This window comes from Cydia pomonella, unplaced genomic scaffold (assembly GCF_033807575.1).
Source record: "Cydia pomonella isolate Wapato2018A unplaced genomic scaffold, ilCydPomo1 PGA_scaffold_173, whole genome shotgun sequence".
Taxonomy (NCBI): Eukaryota; Metazoa; Arthropoda; class Insecta; order Lepidoptera; family Tortricidae; genus Cydia; species Cydia pomonella.
This window is the reverse complement of record NW_026907815.1, coordinates 244,731-265,926: the sequence shown is the minus strand read 5'-3', so window position 1 is coordinate 265,926 and position 21,196 is coordinate 244,731. Positions and strand designations below refer to the sequence as shown.

Genomic DNA, 21,196 nt, shown 5'->3' with positions numbered 1-21,196 from the left:
AATGGCGCAACACGGGGCTCTGGAGCACCTCTGATTGGGGTCTGATTTTTATAAACAAAACATTATATAACCCTGTCTTGCTTGAACTCATATTAGTCGATGGTTGTTAAATCACGCGTAATAAATAACGAATTACCTAAATAACATAAATGTAAGCTTTCCAAACATTTCGAGTTCAAAATGTCAAAAATTTGAAAAAATCGGGAGAAACATATTATAGACTGGCAACATTTATTTTCCATTCCATTTTGCACGAACGCAAGATGGCTGCCAATTTATGTGAATGCAAGGACAAGTAGTTTAGTGATATTTTCAACTAGTGTGATAATACACTACAAATGTGATTTTAGCGTTATAAATATATTACTAATATAGTGTTAACGCTCAGTTAATGTTTTCGTGCAATTTTTTATAAGTTATATTTGTTAAATCGTGTGTGCAATATTGCGTTGGATTTGTGGCATTTATAATGTTCTGTGTTGATTCGTGATTATTTATGCAGTGACAGCCCTTTTGGGCTGATATGATGCTTATTATTGGATGATACAGGGAGTTCCACGTAAGTACCAACAGTTTTATACTTACTTTTGTAAATCTTTTGATGTTTGTCGAACTGTTTCGTCAGTAGTCAGTAACCTAATTGACTATATCGGGGTTTTAGGTTTATAGTGGCGTGGTGGCGCCGGGCTGCCGGCTCCCTAGCAGCTGTTAAGTTCTCGAAGACGCCAGCCGTAAGCTGGGTTGGCTTGAACCTGAATGACCCTAGAATGTCCTGTTCAAACTTAACTCGAAAGTTTAGTTATCTAGGAACAGATGTTTTAGTTCTTTGTTTGACAAGTGATTATGACTCTTTGCAAGCGTCACGAACTATTCATATGTTATTTGCTGGCTTACTAAATAGTGTTGTTCCGTTTTTAAGGCTGAACCGGCCGGGTGGTTTCAATCGATGTGGCTGCCGACCTCTCGGCTCTGACGCTCGTAATATCGTTATTGAAAATTTTCATCCATAAACAACTATTCTATTTGCTGAATACACAGTTTATCTGAGTTAGGTAGGAGGTTATCATAAATTTAAATGTTATGTATTAAACATTGATCTTTGATCTGTTTATTGTACCCATTTTCGAAGCAAGATTGATTTGAACATTAGAATTCCATCATAAAATTCTAATCACACTGAAGATGTTACTCTTGCACTTGATTAAAAATGTTTAGAAATATGTCAGGAAAACAAATATTTAATGTCTCATCATAACATGACACATACATTGATCCCAAAAATGCACAAGAAATCTACTTTTATAATTTTCTTGAGTTGAAATTACTTACGCCAAATTGGTTTATATAGCAAGATTAAGACATTTATTTATTATGCAATATGAATTTCTTAACATTTTAATGAATGCACAGCCTCAAAGAAAAGTTTCTGTTACATAAAACTGCAATAAGCAAAAGGCAGGTGTTACCAATTTCTCAAGATTTTATTGATAAGTTATTCACTGAATGCATTTAATGTTCTTGTTTTTATCTTCTCATTTAAGGTTCATCCCCCTAAGTACTGATGTCCTTTTAAAAGGAAGTACTATAATTGAAAAAAAAAGGATCAAAATACAAAACTGCAAAAATTACTCCGAGACTTCGGTTATAGTCTTGTATTTGATCACTCTCTGTTGTGCTAACTCATTGGGTCTTAACACATTTGCAGACAGTAGGTGATGTCATGTGTCATAGGACTCATAAGCCAAAGGGAACAAAAAACTATGTGACTTCTTGTGAGTAAATGTATTAACCTGAGGGATTTTTTCCCATTGAGCTAGTACCATAAAAAAATATTTTTTGGCATGTATTGATTTTTAAGAATTATTTTTAAACTTAGCTTAAAATTGGTTTCCCTGTTAGGTTATAGAACTGGCAGTGCAGTAAACTAATAATTTCTTGTTTATTCTTATTGCTAAGGAAGTAACTTAATCACTGACATATTCAGTTTTAAGTGACTGCAAGTTGAATATGTTGTTGCCAAACCAGTGAGTATCATCTTGTTGTCAATCAAATGAGACCAGCATTAGGTACTGATCCATCTGAAATAGACTGACCACACTAACAGGCATATTGGATTTAAATAATTAGATCAGGATCAGTTATAGATTGGATCTGTCATTGTCAAAAGTGATGTTTTTGGTTGAAGAAATGTCACTATTGACCCTGAGACATCTGATCCATAATTGATCCAGATCTAAGTATTAAAATCATCACTGCTGTAAGAATGATACATATCCCTATAAGCTCCATATTTGACTTGTAAGCAAGTAATAAAAACAGTAGTAAGTATTGTATGAGAAAAAACATGATCTGCTTTCAATTTCATTTTTCATAAAACTTTCTATCACTGACTTTTCTTCTTCAGGCCTTATTCCCATCTCTATTTGGGGTCGGCACTCTTAATTCTTAGTCTTCAGAGGGATCTACCACTGAGTGTACTTTTCTTTAAATATGCAATGAATAATCGTCAACACATATTATTCTCAAAAAACACAATTATGTTGCATTGTTTTATCACGATTTCTTATGGTCACCTCAATATAATAATATACAATATATTTTCAATAAATAAATGCAAGGGTCACTAAACAGTACAAATATATGGGATTTTCCTTGTGGTGTTCCTGTGGTAATGACTAAGTGTGAGTAAACTTAGGTATTGTTTTTCTCTCTGCATTTTTTTATTATGTGTGATTGTATCAATTGAAGTCTAATTTAAGACCTAAAACACACAATAGCTTACCATGACCCATTTAAACCCATCTAGTGGAAAACTACTGGTAAGTGGGGGCGTAAAGCCAGGAAATTTTAAAAAGGAACAAAAGATGTGTTGCTGCATGTGAAAGTTGCGACGGAAGATTTGATAACATTTTACATTAATAACTCTGAAAGTATACTTGTAATGAAAAGTTTGCTACTTAAATCCCTCGGCTACATAAATAGCTATTTTATACCAGAAATTATACTGCTATGGTATGAAGGCTAACCATCTACAATTGAAAATAAATGAAAATTAGAATTATTTTCATGATTTTTTTCTATCAAGAGAACTTTAACCTTTTCAACCAAAATACATCAGGGACCATATTATTATTTATTATTATTAGAGCTTCGTTATTCCACAGATAAATTTTATCCTTTGATATCTATATTTTTAAATTAAAATTTTATTTTTCTGCTGTAGACCCCTTCTGGGTAAAAGCCTCCTCTAGCTGTCTCCATCTCTTTTTGTCTCTTGCTACGCTTTGCCTTTCCTTACCCGCAGTAGCAACAATTTCGTCCTGCCATCTGGCTAGTGGATGTCCTCTCTTTCTAGAGTCCGAGGGCCCCTTCCATTTGGTCACCTTTCCTGTCCTCCTCCCATCATTGAGCCTTGCCTCATGACCAGCCCATCTCCATTTCATACTCTGAGCAAAGTGTAAGGCATCAGTTACTTGTGTCCTTTTTCTAATATCAGAGCATATAATTCTGTCTTTTAGTTTTATGTCTAAACAGCTTCTTTCCATTGCTCTTTGGGTGGTCTGTATTTTATTTTTGGTTGCCTGATTTAAGGTCCAGGTTTGACAGCCATATTTGAGGCAAGGCAGTAGGGATGACTCTCAGATAGAGATCACTGTTTTCTTCAGGTGTACAGGAAGTTGTGATTTGAGTATTTCTTTGTGAGCCCAGAATTGTTTCCATGTATTGGCTTTTCTTCTTTCTATTTCTTCTGTATTTCTTTCAGGGTTAAATGATATTTGTTTCCCAAGATATACATATTTTTGGACATATTCGAGTGTGGTGTTGTTTGTTAAATGGGTACCAGTTTTTCATTAGTCATCAATTTTGTTTTTTCGAGATTCATCTCTAACCCTACATTTGCACTAGCTGTCATTAACATTTATCATCGATCCTAGTTGGGAGCATATTATACTATGTTCCGATGTGGGTAAATCTATTGTTTCAAATACAGCAACATAAAATTCATACATGTTAATGGAAGAATTCACAATGTCAACAAGTCTTATGTTTAGCTAGGAACAGTTTGCATATAGCACACCTTAAAAACAGGTCTTTGTTTAATTGTTTATTCAAATTTTGAATCTTTGGCCTTTTGTAAATCGACAGGTTCAGTTGTCAAGTTGAAATCTTTGTCTAGTCGCAGGTTGTTTATTTATACAATACATATACATAAGGCTTCTATTGTTTTGGTTTAGAATAAATTCTAAAATTATAGGATTTCTACTCACGGTTAGTCATTTTTAAAAGTCCTAGGTATGGCAGCATCAATACTGTTTTTTTTTTACTTGAATGACAAAATAATAATAATAAACCTTTTTATTCCTTAAATAAAGTATACAGTATATTAAAAACATTTTTTTCTTTAAATAGTTGAAACTATGAAGAATATGTATATGAATATTTGATGTTTTATTTAAGGACCCGTTCGGGTAAAATTTTTCCAGACACTTCGGTCTTTGGCTATCTCTGTCCAGTTTGTACCGGCTCCTTGAGATATCTCATCTGCCCACCGTTCTTTTGGCCTTCCTTGTTTTCTCTTGCCTACTGGACCTTTCCAAGTTGTCGCTTTTAGTGTCCATCTTTTGTCAGAGTAGCGAGCTATGTGGAATCTAGAATGACAATATATAACCCCATTAATATAATTCATAGAATCAGATGTTACTTTGCGGAAACCCATATTAATGAAAACAGAAATATTACTTTGCTAATCCACGAGTAAAAACCGTGCTATTCAATCAGTGCTAACCCGTCATACTCACTTGCGTATTTTTTGCGTGCAATTAATGTGCAAGTAATATACTCGTAAGTTACGAGTATATTACTACCCGTTATACCTACTTATCTTTACGTTACGAGTCGTAACGTAAAGATAAGTAGGTATAACGGGTTAGCGTTGATTGAATAGCACGTTTTAAACTCGTGGATTGGCAAAGTAATATTTTTGTTTTAATTTTTCGCCATTAGGCGGGTCCACACAGACTGAGCATACGCTCAGGCGAGGAAAACGCGCGCGCCGCCTCGGCCGAGGCACGTCTTCACTGGCCGTTTTGTGCGTGAGGAAATTAACTCGCGCGTAAGCTCGCTCTGTGTGGACCCGCCTATTAATATGCCTCTCTTGAACATCCATCTGTCTATCTATCAGCTTACTATATTTCATAAACCATATAAGGTTTAAGGTAACAGTTGAAAATTTCCGATTTTTTTTTTCGGTTTCCATTATAACATTATAATAAAAGAAAGCTTTCATAATACAAAGTGGTTTTATTTCGTATTATTAAGCAATTTGTATAAATTTAAGATAATTTGTATATTGCCCCAAAATAGGCCAATTTTTATAGTTTTTGGCTTGACCATACGGAACCCTAACAAACTTAGGAAGTGTCATTATGACTGTTGACATTTTTAACTATGTCATGTGTCCTATGCGAATGGCAGTGGTTGATATGTATAATATATAAAATAGTTTTTTATTTATTATACTCACCTGATATGATATATATGATATATTTAACGGAAGCAATCGCTAATTTGTAATTCTGTCATTAATGTCATTATGCCTGACCTTTCCCAAGCAATTACCCAAATTGGAATAATTTAGAATAAATCTTTTTTCAATGCGGCGGCGACCGCGGCGCAGGAAGCCGTCCCAGACAGGCTTGTTAACGTAGCATCTGTTTAAAAACCGGCCAAGCGCGTGTCGGTATCACGCTCCTTGGGTTTCGTAGTATCATATTTTTTAAGACAGGCTTGCTTGACTTTTGGCTAAATGTATTTATGGCTTAAGTATACTTGTTTATTTTTACAACCAGTTTGCCACTTACATGTTATCTTTAGCCTGTTAAAGGAGAATGGGCAATTTGTCCCATGGATGTATACTGTTGAGACATATCTCGTTTGAAAGGGTTTACTCTTAGCATTATTTTATTGTATGACACCAACTTTGGATAACGTGCAGGGACTGAGCAATTTAAAAAAAAGAGTGGCCAATATAAACTGTTGTTTTACAAAGTACTTGTTATGTAGCCGGTTGTTAGGTGTTTTGTATGAAAGAATATGAGAAATTCTAGATTTCTGTTTACCACTACTTACGTTTAAGTACGTACAGGGCTGGAATTAGTTGATATAACATATGCTTGAATTAAAAATACTGCTATTAAACACTGAAACTTGCTTGTATACTCAAGCCATATATATCATTTAAAAGACATTTTTATAAGGTATTTTAATATATATATACTTGCACTCAAATGCTTGCAGGGGCGGTAATAAAACGAGTTTTTTCGTTAATTAATTGTGGTAAATGCCGCTTTGTTTGTTCTACCTGGCACTAGATGGAGCCTTGGTAGCAGTTTGGGTAATTTTTACTATTGGTATATACATTTGAGTCATATCCTATTTGGAAGGTCTTCAATTAAGCATTAATTACTTATATGACACCAAAGACCGAAAATGTCCAGGGAAGATGATATTAATAATTTTGATCATGCGCTGCGGCGTAAACTGGAACTAAAAAATGTCATTCATATAGAGTTACTTTTGTAACCATTTACATCACTTTGCATGCCTGAAATATAATGAAAAAGTAATTTATATATTTTTTTAAATTATTACCGCTCAATAAATGGCACTAAACTACTTAATTATGATTTTTCAAATCCTCTCTAGTACTGACATCTTGCGTGCAATAGGAGAACCGAATGAGCGGCATATGCTGGATCCGTATAGACGCTTATAAACGCTAAAAAATGTCACCGAAGAATAAGTTTGTTTAACGGAACTTTGACAATAAAACGAGTGGTTACCTTGAACTAGTAAGTTTCGTCTATTTATCTCTCTTGGTCTTACATATTCGAGTGATAAAGGTAGAAAAAACATTATATTTTTTAAAGTTCGCGTTATGTCCCGCTAGAAACGTTATATAAACTTATTATTAAACATGAAATAAGATTCCTAAGCAATAAGTAGGTAAGTAAATGTATTTATGGAGTAGTTGGAGTACCATAATTAGCAGCAAGAAAATAAATCTAAGTTTATATGTTACTATAAAATAAATCGTAAAAAGGTACTATGTACATACTTGTTTTGTCTCTCTGCAGGAAAATTGTGTAAAAGTGAAACATTTGAGATTGCGTCGCGGTTCAAAGCAACGTTCCCTTCGTTTGCCATATGAATCAGGATTAAATTGTGTAGTTTTAAGTTCTCATGTAAGTGAATTGTCAAATTCTTAGTGAGAATAAAGAATCTTAAACCTAAAATTAACGCAGTGAATACATTACAAGTATCAGCGACTCTTAACTGCTTGCCAAGCTAAGATAGTAGCTGTATTTCGTTCCATTATATATACATATGAAATAAAAAAAATTGAATACATTTAACACCTTTATTTCATATAAATTGAAAAATAACTGACGGCATACATTTTCTTCACGGTCGCAGAAATATTAGCAGGATGAGTCGACAAGTTAATTTAAAGCAAGCATTGGTGAATAGGTGCATCCAGATCCAGATAAGAGAATGCATGGTTATTGCGCCAATCTCGGACCATTTGCGATTGGTTTGCTAAGGGCACCGCTAGCTGGTGCGGATGCACAGAGCACTTATACATACCTTATTAAATAAAAACTTTTGAATACATTTAACATCTTTATTTCATATAAATTGAAAAATAAGTGACGGCATAGATTTTCTTCACGGTCGCACAAATATTATCAGGACGAGTCGACAAGTTATTTTAAAGCAAGCATTGGTGAATAGGTGCATCCAGATCCAGATATGGGAATGCATGGTTATTGCGCCAATCTCGGACCATTTGCGATTAGTTTGCTAGCTGGAGCGGGTTAACGAAAAACAGTAACTGAGGACGCTAACTGGCGCGGACGCGTGCGACGAATTTTACCTACAAAGGCACCCGCGCGCGTGCACCCGCTCCGTGCACTCGCGCCAGCTAGCAAACGCCCTTAACCTTTTGAACGTCAAGAACATCTAAAGGCGCCGTCACTAGACATGATTTAAGGGCCATGAACACATTAATGATTATAGCTGTTATAATCGCTGTCAAAGTCCCTAATGTAATACTCATGCATTTTCAAGCTCACTTGCGCCCGTGACCTTGGCATGTGAGTAACGTTTTTGTTATGGCGTTGAAAGGGTAAAGTATCAATGTCGTAATGCGTCGCTAGCGCGTTATTTTCAAATCGCACCCGTGCTCCCGTGTTGGACTGCACACGCGGTGTACACTTCTTGATATTGTAACCGTTTGTGCGCCTAGATAACACAAGTACACATACACAACTCACAAAATGCTCGCGTGTTCTTGTTTCTATGTAAAGTACGTCTTCTAGGGCCGCGGATTGGACCCTCGCGACCGGCGGGGCGGTGAGCGGCATACATTGGTCGCAATGCAAGCTGTAAAGCTAGTGCAGTGCATGAGGTACGCGCGGCTTTCTCTCACCACATCTTTAGGTGTTCTTGCCGTTCAAAAGGCTAAAAGCACCTAATGAGGGTGCTTTACATTAGCTAGATGCCGGCCCACACGCCGATCCGGTGTGCAGGCTAAGGAAATCGCTATGTAGGCCAATTCGAAAGTGCAACTGACATTAAACCAATTTTAGAATAATATTGGAATGATACCATTTATCTGTCATTCGTGCGTTCATTTCGCACTTATACGCATGTATTTGTGTGAGCGAGATGCCCGCAACTAACTGATATGATTCCAATATTACTCTAATATCGGTGTGCACGCCCCTTTTTATTCATAAGCAAGGTAAGATTGAACCACTATAGAAGGCAGCGAAGAGGCCGGCAATGGAACTGGTAGCGTTTGATGGAGACAATCAGTTTTCTGTCAAATGCAAGTTCAAATTGGCCTGACTGTCTCACTCGCACACCGGAGCACCGTTTCATATAAGCGTACTTTGTTATATCCAATCGACCCGCTCTATTCAGTAGGTTTCATTATCTCGATCCATCAGTTAGTAACAATCTCTTCAATCTGGTGGATCGAGATGGTGGATCCTACTGGACAGATGGAACCTATGGATAGGAAAACGTTATGCTCAACAATTTGGTAGCAGAAGCGATGTGATTTTTTTAAATCGCGACTGTGTCATTGACATAATATATCTGAGGACGGGCCTTACGGGCAATAAGAATGGGGCCAGTACAGCGGTGTTACGCACACGAGTTTGAGCCAATCGTGCAGTCTAACGCCACAAGTGCCACAACGTGATTGGTTGACGAGTTCGCATTACGCACGCGATTGATCGCATCTAGTTGCGTTAGACAGCACGATTGGCTCGAATTTGTGAATGACACAACTGAACTAGCACTATCGTTATTGCCCCTAAGGTCGGTCTTTAGATATATGGTAAGCGTCAGGATGGCGGTGGACCTCAGCGAATTTCAAAGAAATATTTATAACCATATTGTACCTTCTGTGTACCTCAGTGTACCTTTAATAGAAACCAGTGTACCTTTCCCCAAAACGAGATATTTTACAAAACGGTCCACCCGCCAACCTGACGTCAGGATGGCGGGTGGACCTATGAAATCTTGCATTATACCGCACTAAAAGTATGCAGTTATATTGTGCATGAGTTTAGCCTAGCTTGTTTTGGGGAGAGGTACACCGGTTTCTATTTCTATTTACAGAGGTACACTGAAGGTACAGTCACCATCATATATATCGCAGCGGCCAAGGTACCCACGAATATCTGAACATGCCTCTACTGTCAAGAGGTTAGAGTGCGTGTTTAGATATCTATGAGCACCTCGGCCACTCCGATATATCTGATGGCGACTGTACCATATAACTGCATACTTTTAGTGCGGTATAATGTAAGGTTTCATAGGTCCAACCGCAATCCTGACGTCAGAATGGCGGGTGGAGTTTTTCTTAAATATCTTGTTTTGGGTTAGGTACACAGAAGGTACAGTATGTTTATACTTACTTACTGCTGTGGCGCAGCGACCCGAAGTGGATCTTGGCCTCCGACACCAAAGACCGCCATGCTTCTCTGTCCAAAACCGTTTCCATCTAGTCGACGGCGCCGAGTTCGCTAAGGTCTTTTTGCATTTCGTCTCTCCAGCGGGACCTACCTAGGACGTCTAGACGGTCTTCGGCCATTTGGAACTTCAGAGTACGCCCTCCAGGCTGCACGATCCTCACCCATCTGGACTACGTGCCCGAGTCATCGGAGTCTGGCAGCGTGAAAAATCCTAGGACCCACACGTGGAGAGGATGGAACCTGGAGACTCCACAGGAATCAGGAGATTGAAGATCTGGTGTCCGAGCCGAACGTCATTGGATGTTTATAAATATTTCTTTGAAATTCGCTGAGGTCCACCCGCCATCTAGACGCCAGATGTCAATGCCGAGTGCGACCGCCCTTAAAGCGGTGTATTATCTCTAGTCTCTCCAATATGTTCTCGTAGTGGGTCCACAGAGTTTATTTTAAGTGTTATCATAAACAGTGTTCACCAGCGGGTCTACGGGTACCTAATTATTTTTACCATGGGCCGACCATGAACACGATTCTATTTTGAACCCGTTGCCCGCGTAGCTACTTCAGTCTTAGGCGGTATATACTCTACACCACGTTCACAAAAGATTGATATTTTAGGTAAAAACTCACATTTCGCTATATTTGTCCATAGTAAATACTAATTCAAAAACTACTGAAGGGCCTAAAATCTTCTGTGATAGTAATGTAGAAATAAATACTGTTGACAGGCGGTCAACGGTATTTAGTACAATAATTACACTAAAACAATTCGTATAGAATACAGAACCTATGAATAATATATACCTAGAGAATCTAACTTTAATGCAATAATATAATTGAACAAAAGAAATACATTAGTACGAGTAGTACGATCAACCTATATGTCTATTTTTAATAGTCTTAATGTTCGTGTATTGGTTCTGTATTCTATGGCCATTAATTATGCTTTATTTTTCAACTTTCTTTGACTACACACAAGTACACATTATATTTGCTTTTTTCTTGAACTTTATCTTGCCCATGTTCGATTCTTCTTATGTCGATGCATCCTCATTATTGCCGTATGGTTTCTGAAAATATAATAACAGTTTTTGTATTGTTTTCTAATACCTATGTTTGAAGTCGGTTTCCTATTTTTAAGAGAAGTTTTTTTTCATGTAAGTACCGTCAAGTGGGGTAAATTAGAGCAGATGGGATACCTATCGACAATTATGTCAATAAACAGTTTTACGTTCCATCAAGAATTGAGAGGTTGCCTCAATTCCTCATGGAACCCATGATGTAAGCTAGACCTTTACACAAATATTCCTTAAACCTCGTTAAGCAAGTAGCTTCTTTACAAACATAACAAAGAAGACAAATCGTCTAGCGTGAAATACGCATCGTTAAAGAGTTCTTTTCTGGTCCTGATCAGAAGTTCCACTTCTTCAAATAGCACTTTTTTGAATGGCAATGCCTGGTCTGTTGATGAAACTAAAAAATGCCTATAAGATTTGGGGAGTTCCCTTAATTCCTCGTGGTTTTGTCAAAAATAGGACCATCTTGGAACTATATACCCACTTTCAAACCATAACTAATTTTCAACATTGGTTCAGAAATGACGAAGATCTTACTTAACATATATACAAAAAAAAAGTTTTTGTAGTCGGTTAAAAAGTAGTATCTTTACAATCCTTCCGTCCTTTTATTAAGAAGGGATGACTACTACAATTTGCTTACTAAGTAAGTACTTACTTACTATTAGTATCAGATTGGAGTCGACTCGAGAGTCGATAAAATGGGCGTCGCTACCCTTTCCGGGTGGGGGGATTTCACCGCATGAAAAAGAGACACATATAGTGAGTTCTTACTGTTCTACCAAACTACATATATAAAGTAGTCGTACTTTTTGAGTCAAATTAGTTTCATTCTAAAGGTGCGACGTAATGGCCTGAAGCACGCTCTTAGCATACCTAGTTATACTATTTGATGGATATTGGTGTCAATTTATAATACGTTTAATTATTCATTGTCTTTACCTAATTATCTTTACCTTTTGCCTACCGGTTTGGCCTAGTGGGTAGTGACCCTGCCTATGAAGCCGATGGTCCCGAGTTTGAATCGCGTAAGGGCATTTCTTTGTGTGATGAACACAGATATTTGTTCCTAAGGCATGCGTGTTTTCTATGTATATTCGTAAATATATATTTATCTAAATAAGTATGTTTAACATCGCCTAGTACCCATAGTACAAGCTTTGATTAGTTTGGGGCCAATCTGTGTAAGATTGTCCCTACATATTTATTTATTTATTACCTAACGTAACCTACATTAGGTAAGCATTTAGTTTTGTTGGGATATAAAATGGTTAATGATAAAAACTAATACTTTTACCAGCATTTTAACTTTATATTCATGTATTCGAAACCTATACATTTATGACAATAACTTTTTGTAGTATATGCAACTGCTGTGTTTCCTTTACGCTCACATCTACCTCACTTTTGCAAGACGATAAGATTTTTTATTAACAATAACTTGTCCGTATTCGAACTGTCTGGCTACCCGGCTAGCCGTGGCTCTGTACCCGGATTTTATACTCTGAAACTAGAACTAGTGACAGATAAGAGTCGATTGATGTTTTTTTTAAAGATACTTATACTTAAATAGAATTACTTACCTATGTTTAATTAAAAGAAAGACTACTTATACATAATAATCCTTACAGTTTTAACCTATTTAACCTACCTACCTACTATAGTAGCAGTTCAGTTCACTTAGTAGAAATACCTGTTCTAAGAATAATGAAAAAGAAAGAAGAGTAATAAAAATAAAGAATCTGGAAGTCGTTGAGGTGTTCCGTTCTTCATCAGCAATTTCTACTTCATCAAATGTCACTTTATTGAGTAAAAATGCTTGTAATATTGATGAAAATCCTAAAATGACTATATGTATGCCTATCCTATACAATATGAGAAGCTCCTTCGGTTTCTCGTAGAACCTATCATCAGAACTGGACCTTGACACAAATGTTCCTTAAAAGCCTTACATGCTATAAACGAAATAAATAAAAAAACCGCCTAAGGTAAAATACTTGTCGTTGAAGAAATCCATTTTGCTCAATATCAGCAGTTTCACTTCATCAAATGTCACTTGTTCAAATAAAAAAAACTTGATATGTTGACGAAAATCCTCAATTCCTCCCAATTGAGAATTCAAATCGATTTAAAATCCTCAATTCCTCATTGAATCCATCATCATAACTGGACCTTGACACAAATGTTTCCTAAGAACCTAGCTTGCTACAAACTTAACAAAGAATAAGAATCGCGCGCGTTGAAGAGTTCCGTTCTGGTCAATATCACTAACTTGTTTAAATAAAAATGCTTGATATGTTGACGAGAATCCAAACATTACTGTATGTATTGTATGCCTATAAGATTTGAGGAATTTCTTCGATTTCTCATGGAACCCATCATCAGAACTAGACCTTATGACACAAATATCTTCAAGAACTTTACTTGCTACAAAATAAACAAATAAAACATATCGCGCGCGAATTGGCGAGTTCCATTTTGGCCAGCATCAGCTGTTGCGTTTCGTCAAATGTCACTTTTTAATAAAAATGCTTGATATGTAAATAAAAATCCAGAAATTATAAGATGTCAGGAATTCCCTCGATTATTTATGAAACCCATCATGAGAACTGAACATTGATATAAATACACCTTAAGAACGTTACTCGCTACAAGCTTAATAAAGAATACAAAACGCGTGCGTTGAAAAGTTCCGTTCTGGACAACATCAGCAGTTCCACTTGATCAAATATAACTTTTTTTAAATAAAACACCTAGAGATATTGATGAAAAAAAAACTATATGTATTTCTATAAGGTTTGAGCTGTCCATCATCAGACCTAGACACTAGACACTGGTGTCTAGCACAGATATTTCTTAAGAACCTTACTTTCTACAAACTTAAAAGTTCCGAGGAATTGTTCGGATTAATCTCTGCCGCCTCTTTCCGTCACCACTTTACGCTACATCATTTATATCTTCACCACTTAGATGGTTGGCAATCCTCAACTGTGCATTTCTCTAGAAACTTTCTGCCTCATACAGCTAAACTATGAAATGATCTGTCGCATGCGGTATTTCCGGCCCAATACGATCTTTAAAACTTTAAGGAAATAGCGTATTCCTATCTTAAATGCCGGCACCGCACTTACAATCCCTATGGTGTAACAGATGTCCATGGCCAGCGGTAATTGCTTACCATCAGTTGATTCGTCTGCTAGTTTGCCTCTTATATCACAACAAACAAAAAATGAAAATATCTCGCGCGTTGAAGAGTTCCGTTTTAGTCAACATCACTAGTTCCACTTCATCAAATGCCACTAATGTGAATAAAAAAAGCTAAAGATATTGATGAAAATCCAAAATGACTATATGCCTATAAGAATTGAGGAGAATGAGGAGTTCCCTCGCTTTCTCATGAAACACATCATCAGAACTGTACTTCGACAAAAATGTTTCTTGAGAATCTTACTCGCTACAAACTTAACAACGAAGAAAAATTGCGCGCGTTGGAGTTCCGTTTTGGTCAACATCAGTAGTTCCACATCATCAAATGTCACTTTTGTGAATAAAACTTGATAATATGTTGATGAAAATCCAATAAGTACTATATATATACCTATAACATTTAAGAAATTCCCTCGATTCTTCATGGGACCCATCTTCAGACCTTTACCTTGACACAAATGTTCCTTAAAACCTTAAAACTTAAAACTTACTTGCTACAAACTTAACTAATAAAACAAATCGCGCGCGAGTTGGCGAGTTCCATTCTGGTCAACATCAGCTGTTACACTTAGTCAAATGATAATTTTTTAATAAAAATGCTTGATATGTAAATAAAATCCCAGAAATTATTTCATGTATGCCTATAAGATTTTAGGAATTCCCTCGATTCTTCATGAAACCCATCATCAGAACTGTACTTTGTCTAAAATGTTTCTTAAGAACCTTACTTGCTACAAACTTAACGAAGAAAAATTGCACGCGTTGGAGTTCCGTTCTGGTCAACATCAGTAGTTCCACATCATCAAATGTCACTTTTGTGAATAAAAGTTGATAATATGTTGATGAAAATCCAATAAGTACTACATATATGCCTATAGCATTTAAGAAATTCCCTCGATTCTTCATGGGACCCATCATCAGACCTTTACCTTGTCACAAATGTTCCTAAAAACCTTAATACTTAAAACTTACTTGCTACAAACTTAGCTAATAAAACAAATCGCGCGCGAGTTGGCGAGTTCCATTCTGGTCAACATCAGCTGTTACACTTAGTCAAATGACAATTTTTTAATAAAAATGCTTGATATGTAAATAAAATCCCAGAAATTATTACATGTATGCCTATAAGATTTTAGGAATTCCCTCGATTCTTCATGAAACCCATCATCAGAACTGTACTTTGTCAAAAATGTTTCTTAAGAACCTTACTTGCTACAAACTTAACGAAGAAAAATTGCACGCGTTGGAGTTCCGTTCTGGTCAACATCAGTAGTTCCACATCATCAAATGTCACTTTTGTGAATAAAAGTTGATAATATGTTGATGAAAATCCAATAAGTACTACATATATGCCTATAGCATTTAAGAAATTCCCTCGATTCTTCTTGGGACCCATCTTCAGACCTTTACCTTGACACAAATGTTCCTAAAAACCTTAATACTTAAAACATACTTGCTACAAACTTAACTAATAAAACAAATCGCGCGCGAGTTGGCGAGTTCCATTCTGGTCAACATCAGCTGTTACTTTTAGTCAAATGACACTTTTTTAATAATAATGCTTGATATGTAAATAAAATCCCAGAAATTATTACATGTATGCCTAAAAGATTTTAGGAATTCCCTCGATTCTTCATGAAACCCATCATCAGAACTGGACATTGATGTATTAAGTACACCTTAAGAACCTTACTCACTACAAGCTTAATAAAGAATACAAAACGTGTGCGTTGAAAAGTTCCGTTCTGGAACACATCAGCAGTTCCACTTGATTAAATGTCGCTTTTTTTTTTAATAAAACGCCTAAAGATATTGATGTAAATCCAAAAAAAAAACTATATGTATTTCTATAAGGTTTGAGGTATCTATCAGATCTGGATCTAGACACAGATGTTTCTTAACAACCTTACTTTCTACAAACTTATCAGGACAAATCTATTACGGCGAGTGTTCCATCGAATTGCTCGGATTAATACTTGTCGCCTCTTTTCGTCAGCGCTCTACGCTACAACATTTTTATTTTCACCACTTAGATGATTGGCAGTCCTCAACTGTGCATTTCTATAGAAACTTCCTGCCTCATACAGCTAAACTATGAAATGATCTGTCGCCTGCGGTATTTCCGGACCAATACGACATTTAAAACTTTAAGAAAACAGCGTATTCCAATCTTAAAGGCCAGCACCGAACTTACAACCCCTATGGTTTAGCAGGTGTCCATGGGCGGCGGTAATCGCTTACCATCAGGTGTGACGTCTGCTCGTTTGCCTCTTATATCAAAAAAAAAACAAAGAAGAAAAATCTCGCACGTTCAAGAGTTCCGTTTTGGTCAACATCAGAAGTTCCACTTCATTAAATGCCACTAGTGGGAATTAAAAAGCTTAAAGTATTGATGAAAATCCAAAATTACTATATGCCTATAAGATTTGAGGTGTTCCCTCGCTTCCTCATGGAACCCATCGTCAGACCTTTACCTTGACACAAAGGTTCCTAAAAACCTTGGTACTTGAAACTTACTCGCTTACAAAGAAGACAAATCACGCGCGTGGAAGAGTTCCGTTTCTGAACAACATCAGCAGTTCCACTTCACCAAATGTACTTACTTACCACCCATTTATTTGAAACAGTACCTAGGTACTCCATTTTGATGCCGCCAGCTTAAAACTTCAATGGCCTCAGTGTCCGATGAATAACTTAAAAATGCTGAAAGTAATAACAATTATAATAAGTTGGGGAGTAGCGACCTTACACATCCGAGTGCTCCTGGGGAGTTCTGTTACCGGACATACAATAATAATAACAATAAATAAATATTATAGGGACATTCTTACACAAATTGACTGAGTCCCACGGCAAGCCGAGAAGGCTTGTTTTGTGGGTACTCATACAACGACATAATAATATATAATATACAAATACTTAAATACATAGAAAACATCCATGACTCAGGAACAAATATCTGTGCTCATCACACAAATAATGCCCTTACCGGGATTCAAACCCAGGATCATCGACTTACTAGACCAAACCGGTCGTGAAAAAAAGAGCAAAAAAAAAAGAAAAAAGAATGATATGTTAAAAGAAAATGCGATTTGGAAACGTTATTCGCCACTTAAAACACTTTATATATCTGGTTCACAGCATTTATTTGGTGCTGATATAATGCCTGCAATATTACCCGAGTACAGTCAGCGTCAAATACTTTGTAGCAACCAAAGTAGCCAAATAGTTCGGTACACCATATATTTAGTATGGTGTACCGAACTATTTGGCCACTTTGACTGCTACAAAATATTTGACGCTGACTGTACATTAAAATATGAATAAATTATCATAAATTCAAAAGATGGTTCATTTTTACGGGGAAAAATGGCTTTCATGTAAAATGTTTGTCAGACATATTTTTTGAAGTATAGTACAATCATTAACTTAGAAATATAGGTAACATTTCACGAATAAAAATACGGTAAAACATATTTTTAATTATTTTTTTAACTTATCCTACGCAAAATAGAATTGGAGAAACTGACATAGGGACTATCATTCGACACGACACGTATAGTAAAGTATGAATCCGCTCTAAGTCCCCTTACATAGACAGTGGGAAGTAAAATAATTCTTGTTCTGAAAACAATAAAATGTAAAATGATTAGGTAGGACAATCCAAACTTCTAAGGTCGCGTAGATCAGAAGTAGATATGAATTTGTTCGACAATACGGAAACTTTTCAGCATTTACATTGGCGCATTTTTTTCTGGAATACTATCTAAATTGCACTTTGTATATATGCTACATTTTTTATATAATTTGGAGCCTTTATTTTCCATGGAGTCGAACGCTATATAGCAGCTATACGAGAAAAAATAATACTTTTATCTTACCTACCCCATGAATAGTGAAGATCATCAAGGAGCATACTCTCTGAGATCAATGGAATGGAGTGCCTTTCGATTGGAGAAAATTATAGCGTATTAGAAATATACTATTTTGTAATTACAATGTTGAATATTTTAAATTGCGTGTTTTGACAATTATTGTTGACAATATTACATTCAGAGTCATCTTGACATAACTTTAGAAAACCATAAACTAGTCTATACTTTTTAAAATGATGGAGTAAGACTGACGAGATTACCGCTATGTATAAATGTTTTACGTCAAGTAGAATTTTGCTTTAGAGCGACATCTGGCGTTGAGTAGAAAAGTTAAGGCGTAATTAACTACAATTAATTAACTCATTAAATGGTTTTATTTTGGTCCCTGCAACGATTTGACCCCAGTTATACTATACGAAAAATAGCTTATAAAAATACTTTTCATATGATATACATGGCATTTGTATACACTCTTATTTCGCTGTGTATCAAGTAATTTTTAGAATGACGATTTTTTAAAACTGTACATTGTGTCCCTTTAAATACTTTATCATTGGTGTTGATACAAAAAACATAAAGCATTTTTTATATTCTTTCGAATAAAATACGCTAAAACTTTTTATATCCCGCGTATAAGGAAATATAACTGCTTCTATGCGCAACTTCTTTTTTTATATAGCTCGGTCCCTGCAAGTGGTCCAAGGTTGGTGCCATACAATAAAATAATACTACGATTAAGAGCTTTAAAACGACATATGTCTCAACAGTATACATCCATGGGACACTCCCCATACAAAAGTGCCCATTGTCCTTTAGAGATAAAAGAAATGAAAGTCAGTCCTCTCATTTTTAAATTTTATTGTTTATGCGTCCATAGAAATATAAATGGCTCATTAATAAACGCCCAGACAACCAGCGGAGGCGGAGGCGTATGTAGCTCCGGTTATCACTCTGGGTTAGGAAATTTAAAAACGTCATTACCTATCTTTACCTATGCAATGTCTCAAACTAAATCCCTGTAGTTTAACTTCCTCACAATATATAACTACACTAGTAATTATACAGCTAAAATGAAAATCATCCGTATCAGAATATTCACCAAAACTACCTTTCACTAAAAAATAATTAGTTAAATTAAACTTGTACGCACGTGACCTATCCCTTTTATACTACCCCATGAATCAATTTAGTGTTATCAATGATGTATAACGAAGGTAAAACCCCGCTACTAATAAAAGGGTGATTAAACATCAAAACGAGCCAGGTGTCTGGCAGGTGAGAACACCCCTTTACCATTACTTTCAATTGACACATTTTAAACCTTATGTCCTCGATATAAGCGCTACAAATGGTCATTGTGCTCTAGTAGGGTATATTTTATATTAGACACGAGTTCTAGTTGATTTATTAAATATGGAGCGGCGTGGTTGTAACTTAAGGATTAGTTACATACAAACTAGTTAAGCCCGTCACAGACGGAGCGATAATTTACCAAAAGATATCTTATAGCAAGTCATATATTTTGCTTATCTATACTATATCTGTAGGCGTCTATCGGTATGTTTTGGTATATTCATATATATTATCGCTCCGTCTGTGCTATGACGGACGATAGCAACTATGCGAGCTATTGGCACTAAACCAGGGGGAGGAAACTAGAGCGTTCGGGCTTTCTCGGCTCCGTTCGGCTGGGCATTGCTCTGGGTTGGCACAACTTGACGTCCCTTTGCGTGCACAACCACAGATGAGATAATTACATGAATTTTGACAACCCTAAATAGCCGAAAGCCCTGAAAGGGATAGTTCCATTAGAAAGCGACAACATGATTCGGCCCTGAATCGCTGTCAAACTTCGGCTTTGTAGGAAGTTTCCTTTCTGTACAGCAGAGGGCCTACCGCGAACCACGTTCGACGTGTTGCCTCTCTGTCGCATTTATAAATTCGTACGTAAGTGTGACAGGGAGGCAACCCGTTGAACGTGGTTCGCGGTAGGCCCTTAGTACTATTTTTTGGACTGGAGTTCACTTCATAACGGGCGGACACTGACAGCGAATGGAAGGCAGACTATGTCGGGTTGATACTCGTAAATATATCATAACCTTTAAACCTCACAACAAAATCTGTTTACGATCTACGTTGCCTCCGTGTAAGAAAAACTTATAAATTTTAAGGACAAGTCTCTGTATTCTTTTAGCCATTAACCACTGACGTACGAGTGTGGTATCTTAAAGTTCATAATTGGTTATCTTAAGAACACGTCAGGCCGTTAAGGGTGTCTTACTCCAGTCAGATTAAGAATAACGAAGCGAGTACCGAGTGCAAAAAGTCAGATCGTGTATCGGATGCACCTGCTTACTCAGTCGATTTTTTTGCTTTGCCTTTCTTTATCTAGGATAGCCGTGGGAAGGCAAACTATCTCTATCGTGCATGTAGTATCATGTATTATTTGATGGTGAACATTAACAGTCATGTTTATTTTACTTATCCCATGCGAGTTACTAAACAGCAAGCAACACACCAAAAGCAAGCATAAGACTAAAGCTTGATAGGCCTTTTTTCACTTTTGCTCCTATTCCACGCAAACTGAAGCAGAGGATGAAATAGGTGACACCAAATTGCCTCGTATTGCTGTTTCTGTCAAAATACCTAGTATTTCAACAGTAAAATAGGTTTATGGAAGATTATCTGATAAAATAAACGGCTTATAAGTCGGTATATTAACACACCCTATTTGGCAGCCACGCCTCGTCTATTCTATTATGCGTTGATAGTGTTGATAGTGTTATGCATGTCATTTGATTCGCATATCCGCTAATAAGCGGCTCATATATCGCGATACAATTCGCCACATTATTCCCCCTTCAAAATGTATTAACAGCCTTTGCACTATACAAGATAAGCATTACAATATAGTCGTTAAGTCTATAGGATAGCGCACAAAATTGTTTGCCTTTTTTATTTGACCGTATCGCTTTGGTCCTTTCAGATTAGG

At 36.4% G+C, this 21,196-nt stretch overlaps 1 protein-coding gene and 1 long non-coding RNA gene across 3 annotated transcripts in view; one reads left to right on the top strand and one right to left on the bottom strand.

The window, feature by feature from the left end:
* The first annotated feature begins 241 nt into the window (after positions 1–241).
* Positions 242–21,196, top strand: part of LOC133533513 (uncharacterized) — a 223,122-nt gene continuing 202,167 nt past the window's right edge. The window contains exon 1 of the mRNA XM_061872494.1: positions 242–559. Within this exon, the coding sequence (XP_061728478.1) occupies positions 541–559 (19 nt within the window). The 5' untranslated portion in view covers positions 242–540. The remainder of the gene's footprint in view (positions 560–21,196) is intronic.
* LOC133533509 (uncharacterized) lies at positions 10,857–18,406 on the bottom strand. Of its 2 annotated transcripts, XR_009801891.1 has the most exons (3): positions 18,215–18,406; positions 16,960–17,032; positions 10,857–11,116 (listed from the first exon to the last, which is right to left on the bottom strand). It is a non-coding gene; the product is annotated as an uncharacterized LOC133533509 (long non-coding RNA). The 2 variants fall into 2 exon arrangements; XR_009801890.1 differs by lacking the exons at positions 16,960–17,032; positions 18,215–18,406 and adding an exon at positions 11,785–15,676.